This window comes from Pristis pectinata, chromosome 5, assembly GCF_009764475.1.
Source record: "Pristis pectinata isolate sPriPec2 chromosome 5, sPriPec2.1.pri, whole genome shotgun sequence".
NCBI lineage: Eukaryota > Metazoa > Chordata > Chondrichthyes > Rhinopristiformes > Pristidae > Pristis > Pristis pectinata.
The window spans coordinates 36217166-36242816 of NC_067409.1; the positions used below are offsets into that span (position 1 = coordinate 36217166).

The 25651-nt window shown below is 39.3% G+C and overlaps 1 protein-coding gene across 1 annotated transcript; it reads left to right on the plus strand.

Annotated features, from left to right (window-relative positions):
• The first annotated feature begins 755 nt into the window (after positions 1-755).
• On the plus strand, positions 756-24844 carry gtpbp10 (GTP-binding protein 10 (putative)). The gene is made up of 10 exons (XM_052016396.1): positions 756-1062; positions 3688-3881; positions 6842-6933; positions 13232-13376; positions 14782-14855; positions 15550-15602; positions 19203-19310; positions 19940-20017; positions 22810-22933; positions 24243-24844. Exons 1-10 carry the CDS (start codon positions 1030-1032, stop codon positions 24443-24445), a joined length of 1104 nt encoding a protein of 367 aa, XP_051872356.1. The 5' UTR covers positions 756-1029; the 3' UTR covers positions 24446-24844.
• The last annotated feature ends 807 nt before the right edge of the window (positions 24845-25651 follow it).

The window sequence follows — 25651 nt, forward strand, 5'->3', positions numbered from 1 at the left end:
CAAGGATGTTGTTGTGACAACAGTCAACCAGCCAATCTATCTCACCCCTGTATGCCTCCTCAGCTTCTGCCTTCTCCTCAAAACCCTTAACCCTCTTACTAATCAAGGACTCATCAATCTCTGCTTTATTGTTAAAATCATTTGGTTTTTTTATTATTTTATTAAAACCACATTAAAATCACCAATGAAATTATTTCAATCTTTCTTAACATTATATTTTAAAGTATGGTAACTTTTCCAGACATTGGGTGGGGGATTAATAAGTACAGATGAAGGGTCTTGACCCAAAACATTGACTGTGCATTTTCCTCCACAGATGCTGTCTGACCCGTTCAGTTCTTCCAGCAGTTTGTTTTTTTTGCTCTAGATTTCAGCATCTGCAGTCTCTTGTGTCTCCATTGAGGGATATTGACTTTGGAAATGATTGCTTGAATTTGAGTGCCTTATTGAATGTGTCAATACTATTAACTCTGGGTCAGAAGCTAAACTTTCAGTTTAGACCTTAACGTCCGATATCAAAAGAATTTACCACTAGGAACTGATCGCAGCATCGGTCCGTGAACTAAAAAACTTTGCTCCTGGTGCTGTTAATGCGTCAGTTGACTTGTAGATGCCAAACGTTATTTCCCTTTCATTTGATGTTGCAAGATTTCAAATATTCATGTTTAAGATTACTTGGGCGAAAGTAGGCAGCGTTCTCTTTAACACGGGATGAGCAGGGAAGATACCTCTCCCCCACCAGAATGATCATCGACAGTGGAACTAATACAAAGCTTTGCAGCAGTCCGCGGAAAGTTAAGATGACGCACCAACAACGTCTCTTTTGTAGAAGTACAAGTTTCAATTGTACAAGTTTATCCATCTATTTGATTTGATCGCGCTGGAGAAATTAACGCACCGCACAGCACAAACGTTTTATAATTTCCTCAGGAGATCGTTATGAATTAATAACTCTGGTTTCTCTCAGTGGACGGATGAAGGTTTGGAGGAGGGGGGAGCTGTGAGGGGCGGTTTCCGGTTGTGGTTGCCATGGTGCGGTGCGGCCCCGCGCTGCTGAGGACGGTGCGTTGGTTTGATTCCGTTATTGCTCGCGCGGGCGGCGGGGGTGGGCGCGCGGGCGGGTGGGTCGCGCGGGCTCCGGGCCCCGGGGGCGCGAGTGACGGGGGCGCGGGCTCCGGGCCCCGGGGGCACGAGTGACGGGGGCGCGGGCGGGTCGCGCGGGCTCCGGGCCCCGGGGGCGCGAGTGACGGGGGCGCGGGCTCCGGGCCCCGGGGGCGCGAGTGACCAGGGCACGGGCGGCGGGGACGCGAGCGCGAGGCGGCTCCGCTACCGGCAGCGATCCGGGTCGGCGGGCCTACTTGCACTTGTGCTGGGGAAGCGAATAGCAGATCTAATGGGTGTTGTTGTAAGAAAAGATAAGATCTTTATTAGTCACATGTACATCGAAACACACAGTGAAATGCATCTTTTGCGTAGAGTGTTCTGGGGGCAGCCCACAAGTGTCGCCACACTTCCGGCGCCAACATAGCATGACCACAACTTCCTAACCCGTACATCTTTGGAATGTGGGAGGAAACCGGAGCACCCGGAGGAAACCCACACAGACACAGGGAGAACATACAAACTCCTTACAGACAGCGGCCAGAATTGAACCCGGGTCACTGACGCTAGCGACCCAGGTTCAGTTCCCGTCGCTGGTGTTGTAATATCGTTTTGCTAACCGCTACACTACTGTGCCTGCAGAGTATTGGGGGGGGGGGGAAGAGGGGAGTTATCACAGGCATAACTTCCCAAACCTTCCTGGACTAAAGAGGATCAGACCTCTGCCTCCTAGTCCACCATGAGCTGGGATCCTAACACATTGATCTCCATCAGAGGGATCCATACAGCTGCAGCTCTCTCATGTCCCCGGTCCATACCTACGAATTTGGAGCAAGAGGAGGCCACTTGACGTCTCCAACCAATCAATAAGTTCATTGCTGTTTTGACTGTAACTTCATCTCTGCATTTCCGAACACCCGATGTGATCTTGTCATAGAGTCATACAACACAACAACAGGCCCTTTGGCCCAACTGGTCCATGCCGACCAAGATTCCCATTTAAGGTATTCCCATTTGCCCGCACCTGGCCCATATCCCTCTAAACCTTTCCTCTCCGTGTACCTGCCCAAGTGTCTTTCCAATGTTGTTAATGTACTTGCCTCAACCATTTCCTCTAGCAGCTCATTCCATATACTGACCATCCTCTGGGTGAAAAAGTTGTCCCTCAGGTTCCTATTAAATCTTTCCCCTCTCACTCTAAACCTATGTCCTCTAGTTCTTGATTTCCCCAAACTCTGGGAAAAGGACTGTGTGAATTCCCCCTGTCTATGCCCCTCATAATTTTATACACTTCTATAAGATCACCCCTTATTCTCCCACTCTTCAATGATTATCAAGAAATATATTTTCCCCCAAATAAATTTGATCCCTGATGTTCAAGGAGTTTGTTTCCCTCGCCCTTTGAGCAAGAGATCCTCTGAGAAAAAAGATAACGATTCATTGCTGTCTTAACTTTTATTTTTAAACAGTGATCCCTGCTTCCAGATTCACCCGTTAGTGGAAGTGTCCTTTCCACATTCACCTTGTCAAGATGTGTCAGGATCTAACTCCAGGATACAGAGTTTGCATATTCCCCTTTTGACTACATGGGTTTTCTCAGTTGCATCTGGTTCCTTCCATGTCCCAAAGACATGCTGGTTGGTAGGTTAATTGACTACTGTAAATTGCTCCTAGTGTAGGTGGGTAGGGAATTGAGCATGTGAGAGAGAATAGTCACAAGGAAATGAGTGGGGGAATGGGATTGACTAGATTAGCCTGAGAGATGGGATAGACTCAATGGATTGAATGGTCTTCTTTGTAACAAGGAGATAATATGTTTCGTTGAAGATCCCTATCATTCTTTTAAACCCCAGTGAATGCAAGTTTTAGGATGTCCAATCTTTTCTTGCAAGATATCCTCTTCCTACTTTAAATACTGACTACACTTCAAAGGAGCTTTATTGGTTTGTGAAACATTGGTTACTTGGAACATCCTAAGGATGCAAAAGACACTGAATCCTCTGGCAGTCTTTTTTTGCTCCATTATTTTGTTAAAAAAACTCTTTTGCATATCCATTAAATACTCTTAAGTCTTTTTAGCAGTAAATTTTATACCTTTAAATCTCAATTTGAGAACTAAAAGGTTAAAGGTATTGTACGTTAACTGGTTAATGCCACTTCAGAATAGCTTATGTATTGGACTTCTTGTAATGGACTGTCCACTTCATATACATCTGGCTTTGCCCCCTCTTCCCTCCGTCCTCTAGTCTGGCTACACAGCTCACTTTTTACAGTATTTTGGTAATGCATTGTCCTTCCAATATGCCATGCAATTACTTTTGACAGTAGCTGTTCTTTTTGCCTTGTCAACAGAGGAAACTGGAAGTAGATGCAAATTTCTTGTGTATAAAGAGCAACGTTTTTGGTGCATGTAAACTCTTAATGACACAGAATATACAAATTCCATTGCCTGGTGGGGTATCTTTCATCATGTTGACCAGTGATCCTGTGATAGATAATAATACAAAGATTTTGAAAAATTTAACTGTTCTGAATTTGTTTAGTGGCAATTTTTTTTAAAGAAAAATATTCTTCCTCTTTTTGCAGTATGGCAACTTCATTGACAATCTTAGACTGTATGTCCATGGGGGGACTGGTGGAATGGGCCTTCGCCGACTTGGAGGTGAAGGTGGGAATGGTGGGGATGTCTTGGTTGTTTCGCAAGATGGAATAACTTTGAAGATGATCAGGGATAAATATCCGAATAAACGTTTCCTAGCTGGTGTTGGTGCAAACAGCAGGTATGACTTATTTACAATACAGCTGCTAATTTTTGAAACAAACCAATAATCTGAGTGTTTGGTGTTTTAGGTCAAAAGTCATTTCACTCCTTGTTAAATCTATCCACAGTTCAAATACTAAATACGTTTGAGGCATTAAGATAACATGCAGCAAATTGGAAACACATATACAATATATTTACAGTTCTGGGACATGAAGCAGTTTTTAAATGTTAGAATATTTTAATAGTCTTTAAAATCTGACACTGAGCCACAAGGGTATATTAGGGCTGATGACCAAAATGATGGACAAGGATGCAAGAACCTAAGAAAGAGGTGAAGAGGTTGGGGAAGAGAGTTGCTATTATGTGTCTTTCTAGTTCAGTATCAAATTTTGTTTAACAAAGCCCAAGTGAAGAGTCTTGGGTATTTTTCTATGTTACTAATTCTGTATGAAAGTAAGTTTTTGTTCTGGTAAATAAAAAGTAATTCCTGCTTTAGTCGCATCTGTATGTTTCTGAGAATTTGAACACCTAAAGAAAGCTAACTTTGCAAAATCCTCTAAATTCATAGCTAAGCATCCTCACCCCATTTGACATCCCCAGCATTAAAGCCCTATCAGAATCAGATTTATTATCAATAGTGCAAAAAAAAGGAATAATGAGGTAATATTCATGGACCATTCAGAAATCTGATAGCAGAGGGGAAGAGGCTGTTCCTGAATTGTTAAGTGTGAGTTTTCAGGCTCCTGTACCTCTTCCCCGATGGTAGTAACGAGAAGTGAGCATGTCCCAGATGGTGAGGGTCCTTAGTGATGGATGCTGCCTTCTTGAGGCACCACCACTTGAAGATGTCCTCAATGGTGTATCTTCATGCCCTGATTGCATTCGGTCTATGGTTTTAGGCAGGCCACTTCTATTCACATGCCCAAAGTCAGTTTCCTGAAATAGACGCTCTGTTCTCCCAGAGATTACAAGGCTTTTAACAAAGTTCCACACAGTAAGCTGAACCAGAAGCTTAGAGCACTGGATCCAAAATTGGCTTGGTGATAGAAAGCAGAGGGTAGTGGTCGAGAGTGTTTTTCTGACCAGAAGACTAACTAGTGGTATTCCACAGGGACTGATGCTGGGACTATTGTTGTTTGTCAAATATATGGATAACTTGGATGAGAATGTAGGTAGACTGATTAGTAAGTTCAGAAACAGAGTCAGGTTTATTATCACTAACTTATATGTAGGAAATTTGCTGTTTTGCAGCAGCAGTACAGTGCAAAGACATAAGAATCACTAATAAATTACAAAATAAATAAATGGTGCAAAAAAAGAAATAACAAAGTAGTGTTCATGGAGTAATAGATCATGAAGAAGGTTGTAAAAGGATACAGAGGGCCATAGATCAGTTGGAAAGTTGGGCAGAGCGGTCACAGATGAAATATAATTCAGACAAATGTGAGGTAGTGCATTTTGGGACATCAGTTACTAACAGGACATATATAGTAAACTGCATGGATCTCGGGAGTGTTGACACTAGCTCCCTGAAAATGGCAACACAGTTGGATAGGTTAGTGAAGAATGCATTTGGCATTCTTGCCTTCATAGGCCAAGGCATTGAGTATAAGAGTTGGTATGGCATGTTGCAGCTATACAAATAGTTGGTCAGGTTCCATGTTGAGTATTGTGTACAATTCTGGTTGTTAAACTACAGGAAGAATTTGGTAGCATTAGAAAGCATGCAGAAGAGATTCACCAGGATGTTGCCTGGAATTGAGGGCTTTACTTTTAGGGAGACATAAGGATAGGGTGTTTTTTTTTTCTCACTGGAACATGGGTAGCTGAGGGGTCACTGTATAAAAGTTTATAAAATTATGAGAGGCATAGAATAAATAGAGTCTTTTTCCTATCGTAGGGCAGTCTAAAACTAGAAGGCACAGGCTTAAGATGAGAGCAGAAAAATTTAAAGAATATCTGAAGGGGCAAATTTTTCTAATATCAGTACCAATGGTTATATGGACTGAGCTGTGAGAGCAAGTGGTAGAGGCAGATACAAATACAAAGTTTAAAAAGATTTGTACAGACACTTGGATAGGAAAGGAGTAGAAGGATACAAGCATCATGCAAGTAAATGGGATTAGTGTAAATGGGCATCATGGATGAGTAGAGCTAAAAGGCCCACTTCTGTGCTGTACAACTCTATGTCAAAGTGGATTGAGGAAAAGATTCAACAATGTTTACAAACCTTTGAAAAATGTAACATCCTCATTGACCTTTAGGCTGCATTTATTTCTAGTTTTTGCATTGTGGTCTTGATGGTAATCTAGAGTAATAATGAAGCCAAAGTAGTCTGTTGTTTTATGTAAAAGCTAGAACTGGAGTCAGAGAAATTTAAGATAAAGAATACACATGGTAGACTCAAAAAAAAGTCCTTCAACAACTCGGAAACTGACTCACGGTGGTGAAAGTTGTTTGGGGAAGAAAAATTGCATGCTATCTTTTCGTCTCTGTGACTTCAAGTTTGATTGGCATTCAGTTACATCAGTCCCTGGAAACAAAGTATCGTTATTTATTTGTTCACGGAATGGGCATATTGCTGGCAATGCTGGCATTTATTCTCCATCCCTAATTGGCCCCTAGGCCATTTCAGTGGATATACTTGATTTTAAATTGCTTGGCTGCTGTGGTGAGACAATAGTGGGAACAAATAATAAGCAAGATGAAAGGCAAGTTTTGTTCCTGCAATTTTGTGTTTCTCACAAAAATACTGAAGTTTCACAAAAGGATAGTAAATATAATGGCCTACACAGAATACATTAAATAAAGGGACACATGAGTACTAAAATGTCTTTGAGTTGAGTTTCTTCATTATGCATGGATGTGGTTAAGAATACTGAGAAAAATGGGAAGCCATTATAAGAGATAAAAGTTCCCAACTTTTGAATAGTTGAATACTTACAATTTCTAACTATTTTTCTTCCTCATCTCTAGCATTCGATCACTTAAGGGCGCAAAGGGAAAAGACTGTGAAATTTATGCCCCAGTTGGAATTTCAATCACTAGTGATAATGGAAAAGTAATAGGTAAGAAATCGTTTGTTAAAATTGATGGCAGTTGATGTCAGCATAATTTTTCTAAGTTTAAATTATCCAGTTGAGTATTAGAATGTTAAATTAGCCTTTACAAATTCTCTTATGATGCTTTTTTCAATTGAACTCTGCTATTACAATTACTAGTATTGATGTATTTCCACTTATCTTGCATATAAATTATGGTTTTTATTACTGTAAAGTATAATCCATGCTCTTTGTGAATTTCACATCTAATAGCTGAAGAAGCACGCCATTTAAAATAAGGCAGTTCATACAAGTGAACAATTCATAAAAGAAATACTAGCTAACGTGCATTATGTAGCTGGAAAAAATGTGAAAATGTAAAATTCCCATAATCCAGCACCCTTGGGATTTTGGTAGTGCCGGACTATCAAATTTTCTGGACAAACACACTTTATTTCACTTTTTTCAACATGTTGCATTGTAGTGTAATAAATTTTCGAGTGAAACTGGTTGGTTTAAATTTAGTGGGAAATATAAAAGCATTCCGACGCTGGTTGCAAATCCACCAACTTTCCTGACCCCTGGTGTTTGAGACCCCAACTGTGGAGATATCAGCCCCAGCCCCATACTGGATCCTGGCTCTGGCCACACACCCCATTTGCACTCTGGATCCCTGGTTCACATTCTGAACTGAAGAGTGAGCCAGGTGCTAGACCATCAAGATTTCTGAACAATCAGATGCCAGGAGGAACCAGTAGATGAGGTATATTTGGAGTTTTGGAAAGCTTTTAGCAAAGTCCCACAGAGGAGGTTGGTGATCAAGTTTAGAACACATAGAATTGGGGATAATATATTAGGCTCAATTAAGAGTTGGTTATCATATAAAGAGCAAAGAGTAGGAATGTTTGGGTTCCAACTATTCCCAATCAACCATTCCTAGATTGGGTGAGTGGATTAAATATAACTTTTCTAAGTTTGAAGATGACATGAAATTAAATGGGAATATGAACATAAAACAGTACAGCGCAGGAACAGGCCCTTAAGCACACAATGTCTGTGGTGACCATGATGCCAATTTAAACTAATCCTATCTGCCTGCATGTGGTCCATATCCCTCCACTCCCTGCGTGTAAGTGCCTTTGAAACGTTGCTATTGTATATGCTTCCACCACTTCCCCGGAAGCATGTTCTAGACACCTATGACTGATATTTCCACCCTGGGAAAAAGAGTCTGTCTACTCTATCTATGCCTCTCCTAATTTTATATACTTCTATCAGGTTGCCCCTTAGCCTCCAACGCTCTGGTGAAAACAATCCAAGTTTGTCCAACCTCTCATAGCTCATACTGTTTAATCTAGGCAACATCCTAACAAACCTCTTTTACATACAAAGCCTCCACATCCTTCCTGTAATGCAGCAACCGGAACTACACAAAATACTCCATGTGTGGCCTAACCAAAGTTTTATGGAGCAGCAGCATGACTTGCCAACTTTTATACTCAATGCCCTGACTAATAAAGGCAAGTGTGCCTTATGCCTTCTTTACATTAACGCCCCAAGGTCACTGCCTACAAGAATTTGACTTCCCGAAGTGCATTACCTCATACTTGTCTGGATAAAATTCCACCTACCATCGCTCTGCCCAACTTCCAGCTGATCTAAGTTCCACTGTGTCCTTAAACTACTTTCTTAGCTACCTATGATTCCACCAGTTTTCGTGTCTTCTACAAACCTATTAATCATATTACCTACATTTTCATCTCAGTCATTCATGTGTGTGTGTGTGTGTATATATATATATATGTGTGTGTGTGTGTGTGTGTGTATATATATATATGTGTGTGTGTGTGTATATATATATATATATATGTGTGTGTGTGTGTGTATATATATAATATATATGTGTGTGTGTGTATATCATAAACAACAGAGGTCCCAGCACTTATCCCTGTGGAAGGCTACTGGTCACAGACTTGCAGTCAGAATAACAACCCTCCACCACTAACCTCTGTCTTCTATGGCCAAACCAATTTTAAATCCAATCTACCAAATCTCCATGGATCCCATGTGTCTAAATCCTCTGGATCAGCCTACCATGAGGGACCTTGTTGAATGCTTTAGTAAAGTCCACGTAAGCAACACTGACTGCCTTACCTTCATCAATTATCTTTGTCATCTCCTCAAAAAAAAACTCAATCAAGTTTGTATGACGTGACCTCCCCCACACAAAGTCATGCTGACTATCCCTAATAGGTACATGCATTTCCAGATGTGTGTAAATCCTATCCCTAAGAATCTTCTCCAATAATTTCCCTACCACTGATGTAAGGCTCAATAGCCTATGATTTCCTAGTTTGTCCCTGTTGCCCTTCTTAAACAAAGGAACAACATTGGTTATTCTTCAGTCCTCTGGGAGCTTGCCTAGGGCTAAAAAGGATTCAAGGATCTCTGCCAAGGCCCAAGCAATCTTCTCTCTTGCCTCTCTCAATAATCTGGGATAGATTCAATCAGGCCATGGGGACTTGTCCAACTTAATGTTCTTCAAAAGACCCAACACCCTCCTTGATATCAGTATGTGTAGTGATTAGGATGCAAAGAAACTTCAAGAGAATATAGATCAGCTGAGTAAAAGGGCAGCAACATTGCAGATGGAGTTCAATGTGGTAAAATGTGAAGTTTACAAAAAAAGGCAGTGTACTTTTTAAATTGTGAACTAATGGGTAATGTTGATATTCAAAGGTACGTGGTGTGTACATCACCCAAAGCTAACATGCAGATAGAGCAGGAAAATAGGAAGACTTTGACTTTTAGACAGTTTGAGCATGTGAGTAAAGATCTTGTTCTATAAAGAAGACTAAGGAATTCTCTCATTTTTCAAGCTAACGTTTCTCATTGACCATAAGACCACAAGATATAGGAGCAGAATTAAGCCATTCGGCTCATCAGGTCTGCCCTGCCATTCAATTGTGGCTGATTTTTTTTTCAACCCCATTCTCTGCCTTCTCCCCGTAACCCTTAACCCCTTTTACCAATCAAAGCTGAACATTACCAATTACAACAAGTCATGACTTAATAGTGAGGCAGTTTTCTGTTGCTCTGAATTCAATAAATGTCTGGAACTGGGCCACTTTTTTAATTCCATCTGAAGCTAGGCACAGTCTTTTTGACTCCATGAATTATGGTGTGGCTGAGCAAAGCATAGCAGCTGCCTCAGCGCAGATAGCCTGCTGCCTTCAGAAATGAATGAAGCCCTTCCCTATTCTTGTTGGATCTCAATGCCATTGTTTCCGAATGTTTGTAAAATGTCTTCGACATTCCTGCAACCTTTTTAAAAAAAACTCTATATTGCTTTTTATATGCTTATCACTAAAATAACCAACATACTTGAAAACTATTGAAAACATTGAAGTTAAAATTGATAATTTTAGAAAAGCTTGCCCTTTACTCAATAGCCTATGTTTCCCATTTATTTTAATGGGGCAGCTGTGGTTGCATTAGCTTCAGCAGGCAAGCTTCCTGATTTCTATTACCCCACTGGACTCCACGAGGAGTGCACAGGGCCAGCAACTTGTGCAGTTCATCACATGCATGAACCTAAGCTGCTTCCATCCAACAGTCCAGACACATTTTAGTGCTCAAAGCCTAGACTTCTGTGTGAAAACATGGACATCGGCACTGGCATTGAAATGAAAGATCTTGGTCAGTTGTTACTATTGATGGGATTTTGCTGTGTTTAAAGTAATTGCTGCATTTACCGACGTAACAGTTGATATGCTTAATTTTGTGCAGTTCTTTGAGATATAAATGAAAAACTTTTTGTTTTTATGTTTCCTTAAGCTATTATGTCCCTTTGATGCCATCTTCATGCTTGTGTGCATTGAATAACCACTGATTAGTTGTTTGATCAAAGAAGCATACAGCTAGGATTTTTTTCCTTCCCCTGTCTCCACCTACGTCAAACACTTCAGCAAAAGTCACAAGGCAGGATTAATAAGACAGGAGCAAATTACCATAAGTGTTGGAAACCTGTAATAGACACTCATTTATACTGGCAGTATAAATGGCGAGAATAAGGAATAGGATTCTGCACCTTTTATTAAAAATGAAATTTCTAACCAAAGGAGCTAACAGGAGGAGGAGGCCTTAAGAACATCTTCATCCTCAGTGACCCTGGGGCCCAGCATGTGAGTGCTAAAGACAAGGTGTGGTATTCGCAAGTATGTTCAGCCAGATTCATCCTGAAATCCCAGCAACACAATAGCTAGTTTCAGCCAATTAATTTAATACCACATGATATCAACAACTGGCTGAAATCGGATACAGCAAAAACTAGGACCAACCAATATTTTGGCATTGGCAGTAGTACTGAAATCCTGGGCTCCAGAACTAGCCATGCCTCAAACTAAGTTAGTTACCACTCTGGTATCTACCTGACAATATGTAAAGTTGTCCTGTGTGTGCTGTTCACAAAATCCAATCCAGGTAATTCCAGCCCAATCAGTCTATTCTTAACCATCAGCTAAGTAACAGGAGATGTTCTTGACAATATAGTCAAGCAGCAATTCCTCATCAGTTTTCTGGTCACAATGCTCAGTTGGGTTTCACCAGGACCACCTGGCCTGAGACATTATTACAACCAGGGTTCAAATATGAGTTGAATACCAGAGGAAGAGAGACTTGGCTGCGTTGACATCAAGGCAACATTTGACAGAGTGTGACATCAAGAAGCCCTGGTTAAACTGAAATCAATGGACATCAAGCAATAGACACTCCATTGGTGGAGTCCTACTTTGCACAAAGGAAGGCTGTATGTCAATCACCCCAGTCCCAGGGAATCTCTGCAAGAGTTTCTCAGGGCAGTGTCCTAGACCTAACCATCTTCAGCTGCTTCATCAATGACATTCCTTTGATCATAAAGTAAGAAGTGGGGATTTTTTGCTGCTGATTGCAGAAGATTCAGTTCCAGTAACTACTTCTCAGCTAACGAAACAGCCCATGCTTGCACGCAGCAAGACTTGGACAACATTCAGGCATGTGCTGAAAAGTAGCAAGTAACATTTGTATTGCAAAAGTGCCAGGTAATGACCATCTCTAACAATAATCACCTCCTCTTGACATTCAGTGGCATTACTATCTTGAGTTCTCTACTATCAACTTTCTACAGCTCGCCATTGAGCAGAAATTCAACTGGACTAGCCATGTAAATACAGTGGATGCAAGAGTACATCTGAGAATGCGTGTCATGTAGCAAGCAACTCACCTGCTGACACCTCAAAACCTTTCCACTATTTACAAGATAGAAGCCAAATACGCTTGATAACTGCAGTGACAACAACATGCAAAAAGCCCATCAACAGCCAGGATTAAGCAACCCACTTAACTGGTATCCAGTCTTGCACTCTGAACATTGATTCCTTCCTTCACTGGCACACAGCAGCTGAAGTGTGTATCTCCTACAAATTACACTGCACTTACTTGTCCAGGCTACCTAACAGCACCTCCCAAACTTGTGAACTATATCACCAAGAAGGACAAGGGATTCAGGCACATGACATAGCATTGCCTGCATTTTCCCCTCCAAAATGCACACCATCCAGACTTGGAAATTTATTGCAGATCATTCATCATCACTAAGTCTAAATCCTGGAATTCCCTACTAACACCACTGTGGGAGTAATCATCACAAGGATTGCAGCAATTCAAGAAGTTAGTTTGCCACTACCTTAAGTGCAGTCAGGCATGGGAATCAATATTGGCCTTGATAGCAATGCCCAAATCACAAAACAAATATTCCCACCATCTAGGATTTAATAAAAAAAAACTTGTATATTTTGCAAGTTCTTAATTTAACTCTAAACTTCTGGGGAGTCCCTTTGTAGCTTCTGTGCATAGTTTAATTTCTTACCATTAAGTTATAGTCTTTATTTGATCCCATTTAATTTTTTCTTTCTCTCTGTGGTATAAATTTTGCCATGAAGATAGGCAGGGAACATGTTTCTGGCCTGTCTTACTCTATAATCAGTACTAGAATATGGGAAACAGTAGGCATAGTTGCCTTGCCTGTAGAATTTTCTGTTCCACTTTGAGGGAAAGCATCTTGCCTTGTTCTGACAGACTTGGCTGCTGTTATGTTTTTTTGTGCAGTTTAATTTTATTTGTTTGTTCATGGGATAGGCATGCTGCTGGCAATGCCAGCATTTATTATCTGCACCTAATTACCTCTACATTTTGGTCATGACCGTTAGATCAGTGAGTGTTTTAAAAAAATGGTAACAATTGGTATTGCTATTCTAAAAAAAACCTTGAAGCTGTTTTTCTTCTCCAGGTGAACTAAACCGAAAAGGGGATCGGTTAATTGTAGCCCAGGGTGGTCATGGTGGATCATTTAAGACCAACTTTCTGCCTTCTAAGGGCCAAGCTGGAATCATAAGAATGGATTTGAAGCTGGTAGCTGATGTAGGATTGGTTGGGTAAGTTATAATTTTTAATCTATCAACAGTAATCAAGGAAACAATAATATTAATAGCAAATAACGGCTGCCATGAATTCCTTGAATGGGATATTAGCTTATTTTAATTTTGGTGTTTATCTTGATCTTCAACTTCATAATCCTAAGTTTTTTTTAATCACTAAAATAATTGGAAGATTGGTGCATGTTTTATATTAGGCTGAGGTGCTCAGAAAAATATCACATTTCCCAATTTTGGTGATGGAACACAGAAAAAGTTACGCCTTCATGTGTAATGAAATTGATAGGGTGGCAATTGAAAAGGTGTTTCCTCACTAAGAATAGTCATTCTTTAGACTGGGTTCTGTGGTCAGCAGCAGCAAAGTGATGACACTACTATAACTTCAAAGAAAGCTGCTCTCAAAGATTGATTTCACCTTCCTAACTGGCTGGAACTCTAGGGAATATCCGGTGTCCGACCACAATAGTGGTATTTTGGCGGTCAATGCAACCAATCACATTAAAAAGTCATCACAGACAGAAAAACAAAAAATAAAAAGCACTAACTTATAATTTTTCTAACATTTAACAGAAAGTGAAACAAAATTTGGGATATATGCAAGAGATTAAGATAGAAACTGAAATATTACTAGCAAACAAAAAAAAAATTTATGTAATTGAAATACGACCATTTGCTGGATAAGATTATTTTTTTTAGGAGGAAAGTTGACATCAACTGTAATACAGCCACATGTAGATTAAAGCCAGAAATCCACTCCTCCACAGGATGTGAGGGCTTGTTAAATAGTTCTTGTGGCTTGGTATGTCACTTAACACTGAGTTATACCCCATGCAACAATGATAACTGTGAGAATACTTTGTTAAAAGCTGGAATTCTCAGAAGTTCATCAATTTCTGCAGATTCTGGAGAATTGTTTACTATGTTTGTCTCCATTAATTGTCTACACATCTTGTAGGAGAGTGGATTTATGGCTTTATCGTCATTGTAGAAGTTGATGTCAAATTTCCACCATTATAACTGTGAACAATTGCTTTTTGCTATAAAACATGCGACATTGATCTGTTTTTTATATTTGTTGTATACTTGAATAGTATATATTGTGGAGAGGATTCTGTTTACAAAATGTTAATGCAGATTGAATTTGCAGAATACTCAAAAATATAATAGCTCTGTGAAGCTGAAGTAATAACATTTATTGAACTTCTAATTGCTTAGTTTCACTTATTTGAAGAGTTACATTGAATGTCAGATTTCATTGTTTCATTGAATTTGGTCTTCATCCTTTAAATTGTGCTGATTTTTTATTATGCAACTCAGTACTTGACTGATTTTTGCAGATTAATTAAATCTTTATTCATTGTACATTTTAAGTTATGTCTTCATAAATTTTTCCTATTAATTCCAGGTTTCCAAATGCTGGGAAATCTACAGTATTGAGTCAGTTGTCTCATGCAAAACCAAAAATTGCAGATTATCCATGTAAGTACAAACTGTTGAAGACATTAATTTAGGATTTTATTCCCCTCTAAATATTGCAGTGCCTTGCTTTAAGACTTTCTCTGCTGCTTCCTCGGTTTGGATGTGACTGAAGGAGCATTTCTTCTGTCAGGAGTCTCAGTGTCATCATTTTTTTAATCATACTATTTCAATAGCACCTTTCAAATAACAATCTAATGCCAAGGGACAAATGTAGACTCATTATCGGACACATTAGTTTGCGGGGTTCTTTTCAACAAAGTTAAACTCTGATAATTAAATCCAAAATGTGATTAAAATAGAAATCTATACATAACAAGTATATGCAAGGTAGAGTTCATCTTTGCTGTTCCAGTATAGTTTTGTATGCAGGGTATATTGAACATGTTGGCGCTGTGGACTCATTCAGTGATGTGGTATAACATGAAAAGAAATTTATTTTAAAAGTAATTCACTTGGGACAACCTTTGTGGGCTAACTGGTCTTCCCCATGTTGTCTTCCACTTTGAGCACCATGGAATTTCTTTTTGTATAAGAATGTGGCCCAGGATCCAATTATTATACCCTAACAACTCTTTGGCCCAATTCACATGTACAAATTCTCCTAAAGAGCATTTCATTTCTCTTCACTCTCTATCCTCTACTGTATATATATTTTTAACATTTTTGTTTACCTTTATTTCTTTTTAATTTATAGTCACTACCTTGAGACCAGAAATTGGAAAGTTATTATACAGTGATTACAAACAGGTGAGAATTGAAAGCATGGTATTTTGCAACATTTGTGGTCATTTCATAATAGATTAGAAAATACGAGACTGATTTTTTTTGATTTAGGATAAATATGGTCAGAATTTTTCTCATAGGAAAAATACCCTTATTACAAAATACAGATTATCCCAGATCTCCTTGTTGGGCTACTAAGTGAATATTGGAAGCACTTTTGACGATATCCTCACAATCACAATATTCTAAAGTGGAGCAGTGGTGGGACTAAGGAAGGGATAGTGTCATTGCAAAACGAGCTGGATCAGCCCATGAATAAGAGCCATTTTTTCCCCCAAATTTGTCAAAATGTAATATCTGGTGGCACTGTAGTGCTGCAGGTAGTTCATGGGTTCTGGGACCTGGGTTCAGTTTTTGCCTCCAGCGTTGTCTGTATCTACATTCTTCCAATGACTGCTTGGGTTTCCCCCGTGTGCTCTGATTTCCTCCCACATCCCAAAGACGTGCGGGTTGGTAGGTTAATTGACTACTGTAAATTGCCCCTAGTGTGTGGATGAGCGGTAGAATCTGCGGAGACTTGATGAGAATGTGGGAAGAATAATAAGTAGGATTACTGTAGGATTAGTATAAACGGGTGGTTGAAGATCAGCACAGACTTAATGGGCTGAAGGGCCTCTTGCAATCTGTGACCTCTCCCAGGATTGCAAGAGGCCACAGAGGGTTGTCGGCTCAGCCAGCTCCATCACGGGCACAACCCTCCCCATCATCAAGGATGTCTTCAAGAGGCAGTGCCCCAAGAAGGCGGCATTCACCACTAATGACCCTCACCACCCATGACATGCCTTCTTCTCATTACTACCATCAGGGAGGAGATACAAGGAGCCTGAAGACCCACACTCAATGATTCAGAAACAGCTTCTTCCCCTCTGCCATTAGATTTCTGAACGGTCCATGAACACCACCGTGTTATTCCTTTATTTTTGCACTATTTGTTTTTGTAATTTATTGTAATTTTTATGTCTTTGCATTGTACTGCTGCCACAAAACAACAAATTTCACGTGATATAAGTCAGTGATAATAATTCTGATTTTGATTCTGACATGCTGGATGGTAGGTTAATTGGCTACTACTGCCTTTAGTATAGGTGGGGGAGGAAGGTTGTTAATAAATGTGTGAAAGGGGAATAAGAGGGAGGATGAGATTGATGGAATTGCTCTGAGAATTGGCTAAGGCTCAATAGGTGAAAAGCTCCCTTGTCGTAAAGAGTTATGAAAAATTCCAATGCACACTACCCTTAATTCAGTAATTGACAAACAATAGAGAGTGCACATTTCATTTCTAATGTAATACATGTTTATGTTCACAACCTTTTACATGTTATATTTCCTCACAATTCAGTCATTGATATTTTTATCAACATCTTCCTGACAGTCTCACTCCCTAACTTACTCTACTGTCTCTGCTCCTGTATAGTTATGCCTGATGAATACACAAAATAGAGGCAATAAGTATGGGAACTAGAGGCAATAAGTAGCAATAAGTATGGGGAAAGACTGCTAATTACTTATGTGCAATGAAACAGGACATTTGTCTTTTCATACTAATATACTGCTAATGTGAGGTCATATTGATAAAATGGGCATTTGATTTTTGTTTAGCAGCTTAAGTACATCTTTTGTGTGTATATATAAATGGAATGGGCCATTAAATTATCTTCAGCTTCTTAAGTAAAATGAAAGAGTATTTTTTTAAGATCAGTAATGTACAACTTTTATGCCAGGAGGACCAGATTTACATTTGAAACCATTTCCAAGGGACACTCGTGAGAAGAATTTTATTTTCACCATACCTAATGAGACACTTTTTAGTCATGTTTAAGGACACAAATGTCATAGTTCTCATTGCCTCTTCTCACTACCACTTTGCTGATCCTCTGATCGCCTCCTTGCTGTTCTAGTCACTGCAGCTCTAGTGCCTCTTTGTTGTCTTCTCAATGCCCGTCGTTACCTCCTTATTGCTTCACTCATTACATCGTTCCACTTTGCCAGTGACCTCAGCAAGTTTTCCTAGCACTTTCTCTTTTTAATTTGGATTTTTAGCTTCTGCAGTATATTATTTGCAACAACTTCCATTACATTCTTAGTTGAGCAGAAAGGGTTTTTATTTGAGTGGTTCAAGTCACTAGGACCCTGTGGAGCCACGAGGCAGAGAAGCTCCACAGATTCTGCAGGCAACATGTCAAGTTATTTGCATAAAAGGTGTTCTTTTTTTTACAATGCTCTATGTTCACACCTTCCTTTCGAAGTACAAACATTTTCCTAACACAGGAAGCTGATCCCATTTCCTTTGTGTCCACTACAACAACCATTGTCCTTTGCTGTGCCTGCTAGATTCTAGAAATTTCTCTAGGATAAACTCTGGGAGGGAGGATGGAGCAAAGATGATAATTCAAATTCTTAATAGCCTATTATGCCTAGATATAAAAGAGATATATGAAATTGCAATTAAAGCCAGTTAGAAGCCTGTACCACCTGTAGAGCATCACCATGAGACCAGTAGCCAACAGTATCATACCCTACAGTTATCGAAGGTCTGTGCCCATCAGTACAGTACATTTGCGTCTAGAATACCTTTGGATATGGGCCTGGGGCCCTGCAGAAGTAAATAGGCCCAACTTGGCCCTTGGGTCTCTAGTTTCTGGTCATCTCATCCCCGAGTTCCTGGCATCAGGAGGGCCCCAGGGATCCAGGCTGGACATGGGTACGTCGAGTTCCACCTCTGGTCTCTCAGTCTCCAAGTACTTTGCCTGATGATGTCACAAGTTGATCATTTTAAGGAGTTGTCCTGGGAATTTTCAGGAACTGTAGGCAACTAGGTAAGCCAGATGAGAGGATTTCGTGTGATTGAGGGACGACTGGTCATGCTCGTCCAGCTGACTGTTGTGGTCTACATACCATATCTTGCTCCAGTGGATTATAGTAATGACTTTAGGTTTGTCACTAAAAAGAGTTAATCAATCAGGATTGGAACCCAACATAAATCTTGTGGAAACCATATGCGGCAAACTGACTTGGATTAGCCATGTGATTATGAGAGTAGGCTGGATATTCAACACTGAGTGACTCATCTCAGTGTCCTACGCTTGTCCACAAGGCTTGTCAGGAGTTTGAAGGAAAACATGCCACTTGTTTGGATAGATGCTTTATCAATAACACCTGATATTAACCAAGTATCTTCCAGATTTGTGATTGCTAATACCAAAGTATTCTAGGGAAATCCAGGCATCTCTGCAATTCCCTCTGAACACTCCATGTTGACTTTTTACAGTTATTCTTCCATCGTAATACTATTGTGAAAGCAAGAGGATTGATGTGGCTCAAGTATAAGGCTCATCATTACTTTCTCACTGTTACCTGTTACTTTCTCTACTGTTACCTTACCAATGTTGCCTGCTTTACCCAAACACTGCTGTAAAATCTTTTGTTAAATGTTTGTGCTAGGCCAGAAATTAGAACATAGCACATTTTCAACTAGTATAAAATTAGCTGTTCATCTTTCAAAATTGATATATGCGCAGCCTTCTTGAAATTATGTGTAAGGCATAATATGTTTTATTGAAACAGGTATCAGTGGCAGATCTGCCTGGTTTGATTGAAGGTGCACACTTAAATAAAGGAATGGGTCACAAATTTCTTAAGCATGTAGAGAGGACCAAGCAACTTCTTTATGTGGTCAGTAAGAAACTTATTTTTCTTATATAATTCTCTATCTAAATAGTACAGATGTTGTGATGTTTTATGCTCACTGTCTTTAGGCGCTGATGAAAATAGTTAAAGTTGCATGACTTTTTTACTTGTTTTCTCCTCCATACTGCTTTTTCATCTGAAAATCCTGATTTCATACCCACCACTAGTTTGATGAGAAAGTGATTAGTCTTCATATATACTTAACCAGTAAATAATGGCATGCCATTTTGTCATTAATGGCAGACTTGAAAGCATTGTATCAGGGAGTCACACCTGGATGGTTGCGAATAGGTCTGTAATAACTTACTTCTGTTTGATGGAAGTCTCAGATCATACTGTCAGAAGTTGTAATTGTGACTTTGACGTCTGAGGAATTACATGTTTTAATATCTATCTTCATGAAATAAGAAGTCATATACTGTAGAATTCCTCTTGTACATAATCAGGGGACTCTAAACTTTGAATTGAAAGATGAGCAATGTTTTATATCTCAGGTGATGTGTCATCTGTTTTTAAATTTTAAAACTTAGCAGAAATCTATTTTACTGATAGCATTGTGACAAAAATAATGTACATGTACTGTTCTTCCTTTCTTTTGGATTTATTCTGTGTAGGTGGATGTGACTGGATTTCAACTTTCATCTGAAACACCATTTAGAACAGTATTTGAAGCTATTCAGTTTTTAACAAAGGTGAGCTAATCTTGTAAGGGAAGTATAAACCAGAGGGCATTTGACTTTTTTTTAACCTATTTTTGTATTGAATGGACAGTCCTGTATACCTACAACCCATTTGACATAAATTCTTTTGACCTCCATTCCTTATGTTGTACAGCTTTTATTCTAGCAACAAGCCCTAAGTGAATTTCCTTACATCTGACCTCAAATAACCCAAGTCTGTACCAAACAAGACCGAAACAACATTCAGGCATGGTCTGTTAAATGGCAAATAACATCTTCACCGCACATCAGGCAGTGACATTCTCTAATGAGAGAGTCCAATCACTCACGCTTAGCATTCAACAGCCCTGAACTCTGTCCCAGCAATGTCCTGAGGGCTTCAATAAACTAGAAACCTAAATGGACCAGCCCTGTAAATAATGTGGCTACAAGAACAGATTAGAGGCTGTGCATTCTGTGGCAAATGACACACCTCCCAACTTCCAAAAGCCTTTCCACCAATTTAAGATAAGATGAGATTTCTTTATTAGTCACATGTACATCAAACCACAGTGAAATGCAGCTTTTGCGTAGTGTTCTGGGGGCAGCCCACTCCGTTTGTCTGGAGAGTGCAGCTTCAACATTACTTAAGAAGTTCGATACTATTCAGAACAAAGCAGCCCACTTGATTGGCATCGCAGCCAAGCCCTTAACTATTTCCTCCTTCCATTATTGATGCACTACTGATTAATAAATGCACTGCAGTTATGCACCAATTGCACCTTCCAAACCCACAACCTCACTCACCATATCATAGAAGGATAGCAGATGCATGGGAAACTCACCTCCTGCAGATTCCTCTGTAAGTCGTGCACAATCCTGATTCTAAAATTTTTATTGCTGTTCTTTCATCATTATTGGCTGTAAATCCTGGATGCCTTCCCCTGCAGCACTGTGAAAGTATTTTCACCGGAACAACTGAAGTGGCTCGAAAGGACATCTTACCACCACCCTCTTAATATCATATAGAGATGCTCAGTAAAACTAGCCTTGCCGATGAAACTCTCATCTTTTTTTAAAATTTATTTACAGCGTGGTAACAGGCCCTTCCGGCCCAACGAGTCCGCGCCGCCCATTTTAAACCCCCAAATTAACCTACCCGTACGTCTTTAAAATGTGGGATGAAACCGGAGCACCCGGAGGAAACCCACGCAGACACGGGAGAACGCACAAACTCCTTACAGACAGCGACGGGAATCGAACCCCGATCACTGGCGCTGTAATAGCATCACGCTAACCGCTACACTACTGTGCCGCCCTATTGTGATGAATAAAAAAAAGGCCTGTTGCCTTTAACTTGAACCTGAGGCTACCTTCCTGACATACACTCTCTTGACTACTCTCTGTTGGTGTGATTTTTGGATTTGTTTCCTTTCTCTGACAGCTGTTACCAAATATTTCCACTTGATCTTAGTGCCAGTGAATGGTAATACTGGCTATATGACATTCTGCTATGGATTTCTGCAAAATTTTGCATAGAAACAATGAAAAATTGGGGGAAAGTTCATATGTGTGTTACAGCACTACTGTACCTACTTTGTGGTCAGATGGAAAGCAGATTATTTTTGAATCTCTCATAGGATCAAGGTTTTAAGCCTGACTATGAGAATTGGAAGAAAGGGAGAACCTGCAGGAGAAAAACACAAAGGCGCTCTATCTCCTCTGTATATAAGTAAAGGGAAGTTCTGAACAGGAAATAGTATATCATGGATTTATTCAAAACCAGACATGCCAGATTACTTGGTTGGCCACAAAGCTTATTGACATGTAGGAACACGAATAAAAACAGAGCATCTTAAAATGTAGGTAAACATGATCTTCTTAACTAGCTGATAGATGACTGAGCATTGTATTGTTGCAACAACTGGAAATCATGTGGATCTCTATACTACACTGTGAAAGCTGGCCCAGTATAGAAAACAAATTTTACCAATGGGTGTTCCTGGCACAAAACATACATACAATTGGATTGGTGATAATCAGACTTAACAGCTCTCCATCCAGTTATCAAAATTGACCTGTTACAAAATATCTGCTGGATTTTGACCCTATGAATATTAAAGTATATCGATTGAAGTATTGAATATGTTGATGAAACGTATATTTGCAAAAAAAAAGCAGCTTCACATGTACAAAATCATTTTACTTCCCTTTTTCATTTAATAAACATTGTGTCTCTTCCAGCATAATTCATTAATTTTTTCCTCCAAGGATTTGCACTACTAGCAACTAGTACCCAAGTTTGTACTGAATAACATGGCGGATACTATTCCATTTAACATCCTAGATGTTAAGTTTCATTTACGAATTCAGTAATGTCCATCCTTCTGCCCTGTATTAATCTACCTATACACTGGTATTGCAGAGTACTTGGAAAACTAGTTTTCCCAAGAAAACAAATCCTTGGTAAAGTTTATTTTCTGTGTGGCATGTTATTGCCAAAGTAAACATTGATTCTTTTTAACCTCCTTTCTATGATACATGTCTTCCATCAAAAAAAAGGTTTCCAAGTTAATATCTGCATTTGAATTATTCAGTTGTAGAAATAGACATGTTATGGGATAGGTTGATCTTCAATTTCCACTCTTTACATGAGTTTCTTTGCAATTGCTTGAGACCTCCTGGAAAATACTGAGCTGTGGAGATTGCACTGTTCTTTTCAATTTGGGATATAGTCACAAAATGAGTCTCAATATTTCAGCAGTCCCACCTGGTGGACTGTATTGCAGATCTTATGTTTCATTGTGATCCTCATCCACGTACAGGAGTTGGAGCTATATAAAGCGGAGCTTTTATCAAAACCTGCACTGTTAGCTGTAAACAAAATGGATTTGGAGAATGCTGCAGAAAAGTTTAAAGAACTGATACAACAGCTTCAGCAGCCTCAAGGTAAGGCAGAAAACCCATTTGACTCAAGTGTCTATTCATATCAGTACATTAAAAATTTGTCATTATCAATCACTCCTCAATTAAGTGCACTGTGGAATTAATTTTGACCTTTGCCAAATGACTGCTGAAGACAAATATAAGCACAAAATGCTACAAATACTCAGCAGGTTGGACAGTTCTGTAGAGAGAGAAACAGAATTAATGTTTCAAATCCATGACCTTTCCTCAGTAAAGTCTCCAAAATCATTTAAATTTATTAGATGATCTGCGGGGCACCGAACAAGATATCCAAATGTCATTGGCTGGATAGGGTCTCAAAAAGCAGCTGCTAGTGAGTTAAGTTGCATAGAGATAGGTGTGGAGTGGACACTGAAAGATTATTTGCATTGTCCCCGGGTTCAGGCCATGAAAGGTCTAAGCAGTACCAACTAAAATGGCATTCAGAGTCCTCCTTTTGATTTGTCACCAACAATAGATCTCTTTCAAAGCAGAGCTGGCATAATGAGGACTACCACCATTATTGCCTCATTTATTTCAAGCAGAGACATTGAAAATCCATCCTAATATCTTTAAAAATTCTCCTCTATTTCAAAAGTTGTATTGCTTTAGTAAGTATTTAGGGTACAGTGTATAATCGAGACATAAGAGAACTGTTGTATCAGCCTGGCTTTTTCCAAAAAATGCTGGCAGTTCTGCATCTCGTTTTTAATATCTGGGAATGTCATCTTCTTACCTCATCAAACCCTTCTTACTCCAAACATCCTGCACCAAAGGGCCTGTTCCTGTGCTGTATTCTATGTAAATTAGACAATGTAACAGAGTTGATGTATTTACTAGAATAGCAGTTTTTAATCAGCTGTACCAGAAGAGTCAAGAAAAACTTGTGATCCATTTTTTGGTAAGCAACCTGATGACTTTTCATAATCCATTTATTCACTATTTAATATAGAGTTTTATTTTTAAATGGGCAGCTTTCCATTTTAGGTCAGAAACATCTATTGTACTAAAAGAAAAACTTTCCACCTACCTTGTGAATTACAATATTAGTGCACATGAGTCATTGGACAAAATACACATTAGAAACTGCTGATAGTCACATTAATGTGTGTTGTTTAAAAATGCATAGTTTTAACAGCCAACCAACAACATTTAAATAGTCAAGTTTTGCATTTCTTAATTTCATAATAGCTCCGAGCCAGCATTTCTGTTTTTGAATTTAAATTCTGCCATTAAATTTATTGTTTAAAAAGAAAATGCATTAAATATCTTCTATCTTCTGTCTTGATGTACTTTTCTTTTCTCCCACTAGACTTCTATTACTTAATACCAGAAGAGATGGTTCCCATGAGACCAGTCCAGTTTAAACACATAGTCCCAATCTCTGCATTGACTGGATATGGAATTGAAGAATTGAAAAACTGTATTCGAAAATCATTAGATAATCAGGATGATCTGGAAAATGAACATTATAGGCTTGAAAAGCTGCAGAGTTTACGTTCAAACAATTTTTGAACGTATTTAGAACATTCAAATTCATTGATTTTTGGGGCTGATGAATCTTCTAGGAAGAGACAGGAAACACTATGGTGTTGCCATAGTAGCTTCAGCAGAGATAATGCTGTGTGCATTCCCCTGATTAAAAGATGCAATCAAGACCCTAATTTGACTTCAAGTGCTCAGATTTTGCTTGTGCTGAACATATTTGTGAAGGACAAGTGGTGGGACATGTTGCAAGTTGATCAATGAAGGCCATTCTCAATAAAGCTGCAGATTTTTCAGTTATAGTTTTCATATAATTGTGCTGTACACAAGACTGCCACTTGGCTCATCATGCTTGTGCTATCTCTTTGAAAGAACATCCAATATACAAATCATGCTAATATCTTAACTGGCATTTCATCTTTTACTCGACTGTCTATTTATGGGTGGGTGGGGGGGTGGGGTTCTTGGTTTAAAATCAAAACAGTATAATTCAACTAACTGCAAGCTCTAAAGCATAGCCGAAATGCTAATGTAGTGCCTGGGATTGTTAGTTTGATTCTTGCCTCACAACAGAAGTTCATGATAGTGAAACTATATTTGCTTTCTATTGAAATGAAGAGAAGTACCAATGGCAAGAGTGCTGATGAAGGAGCTGTAGAACCTCGAGGTTTTTGTGCCTTTACATGTTTTCATGTTCATGAGCTAGAGTTTTGAGAATTATTCAAATCCACAGGATGCTGCAATGCTTTTACTTAACAAGAGGTGCAGGAAGAAGTTGGTGTTGAGAACTCATCTGATGAAGCAGCTTGGGGATTCAGCCTGTGGGATCAGATCATCTTACAATCAGTGATGCAGGGGATGCTCTCAGCTCATTGATTCACTTATTGATTGATGTCAATGGATGACTTTGCAGGACAACATCCTTCATTCCACAGAGTTCTGGAACCTTACCAAATTGCTCTCACCTCCTCCCAGATTGTGATAAACTGAAAGCTTGCCAATGAAGTGATTGTTGAATCACAAAGGTTATAGAACTTGTTTGACTGATGCATTTTAAAAACGCTCCAAAATATCAAAGGCAAAGTAATGAAATATAAATAAGTGACCGATATAATCATTGTTTCCTCTTTCTGTCTCTACCACTTCTTTAGGGTGTTGCCACAGTAGCTTCAGCAGAGATATGCTGTGTGCATTCCCGTGATTACTTGAGCAGTGGAGTCTCTGTGGACCTTTGTT

What these genes read in the sequence shown, in the direction of transcription:
- gtpbp10 (XM_052016396.1), top strand. Translation starts at nt 1,030, where the DNA reads ATGGTGCGGTGCGGCCCCGCGCTGCTGAGGACG. An exon ending in GCCCCGCGCTGCTGAGGACG is followed by an intron (nt 1,063 to 3,687) that starts GTGCGTTGGTTT and finishes CTCTTTTTGCAG; the next exon opens with TATGGCAACTTCATTGACAA. An exon ending in GGTGTTGGTGCAAACAGCAG is followed by an intron (nt 3,882 to 6,841) that starts GTATGACTTATT and finishes CCTCATCTCTAG; the next exon opens with CATTCGATCACTTAAGGGCG.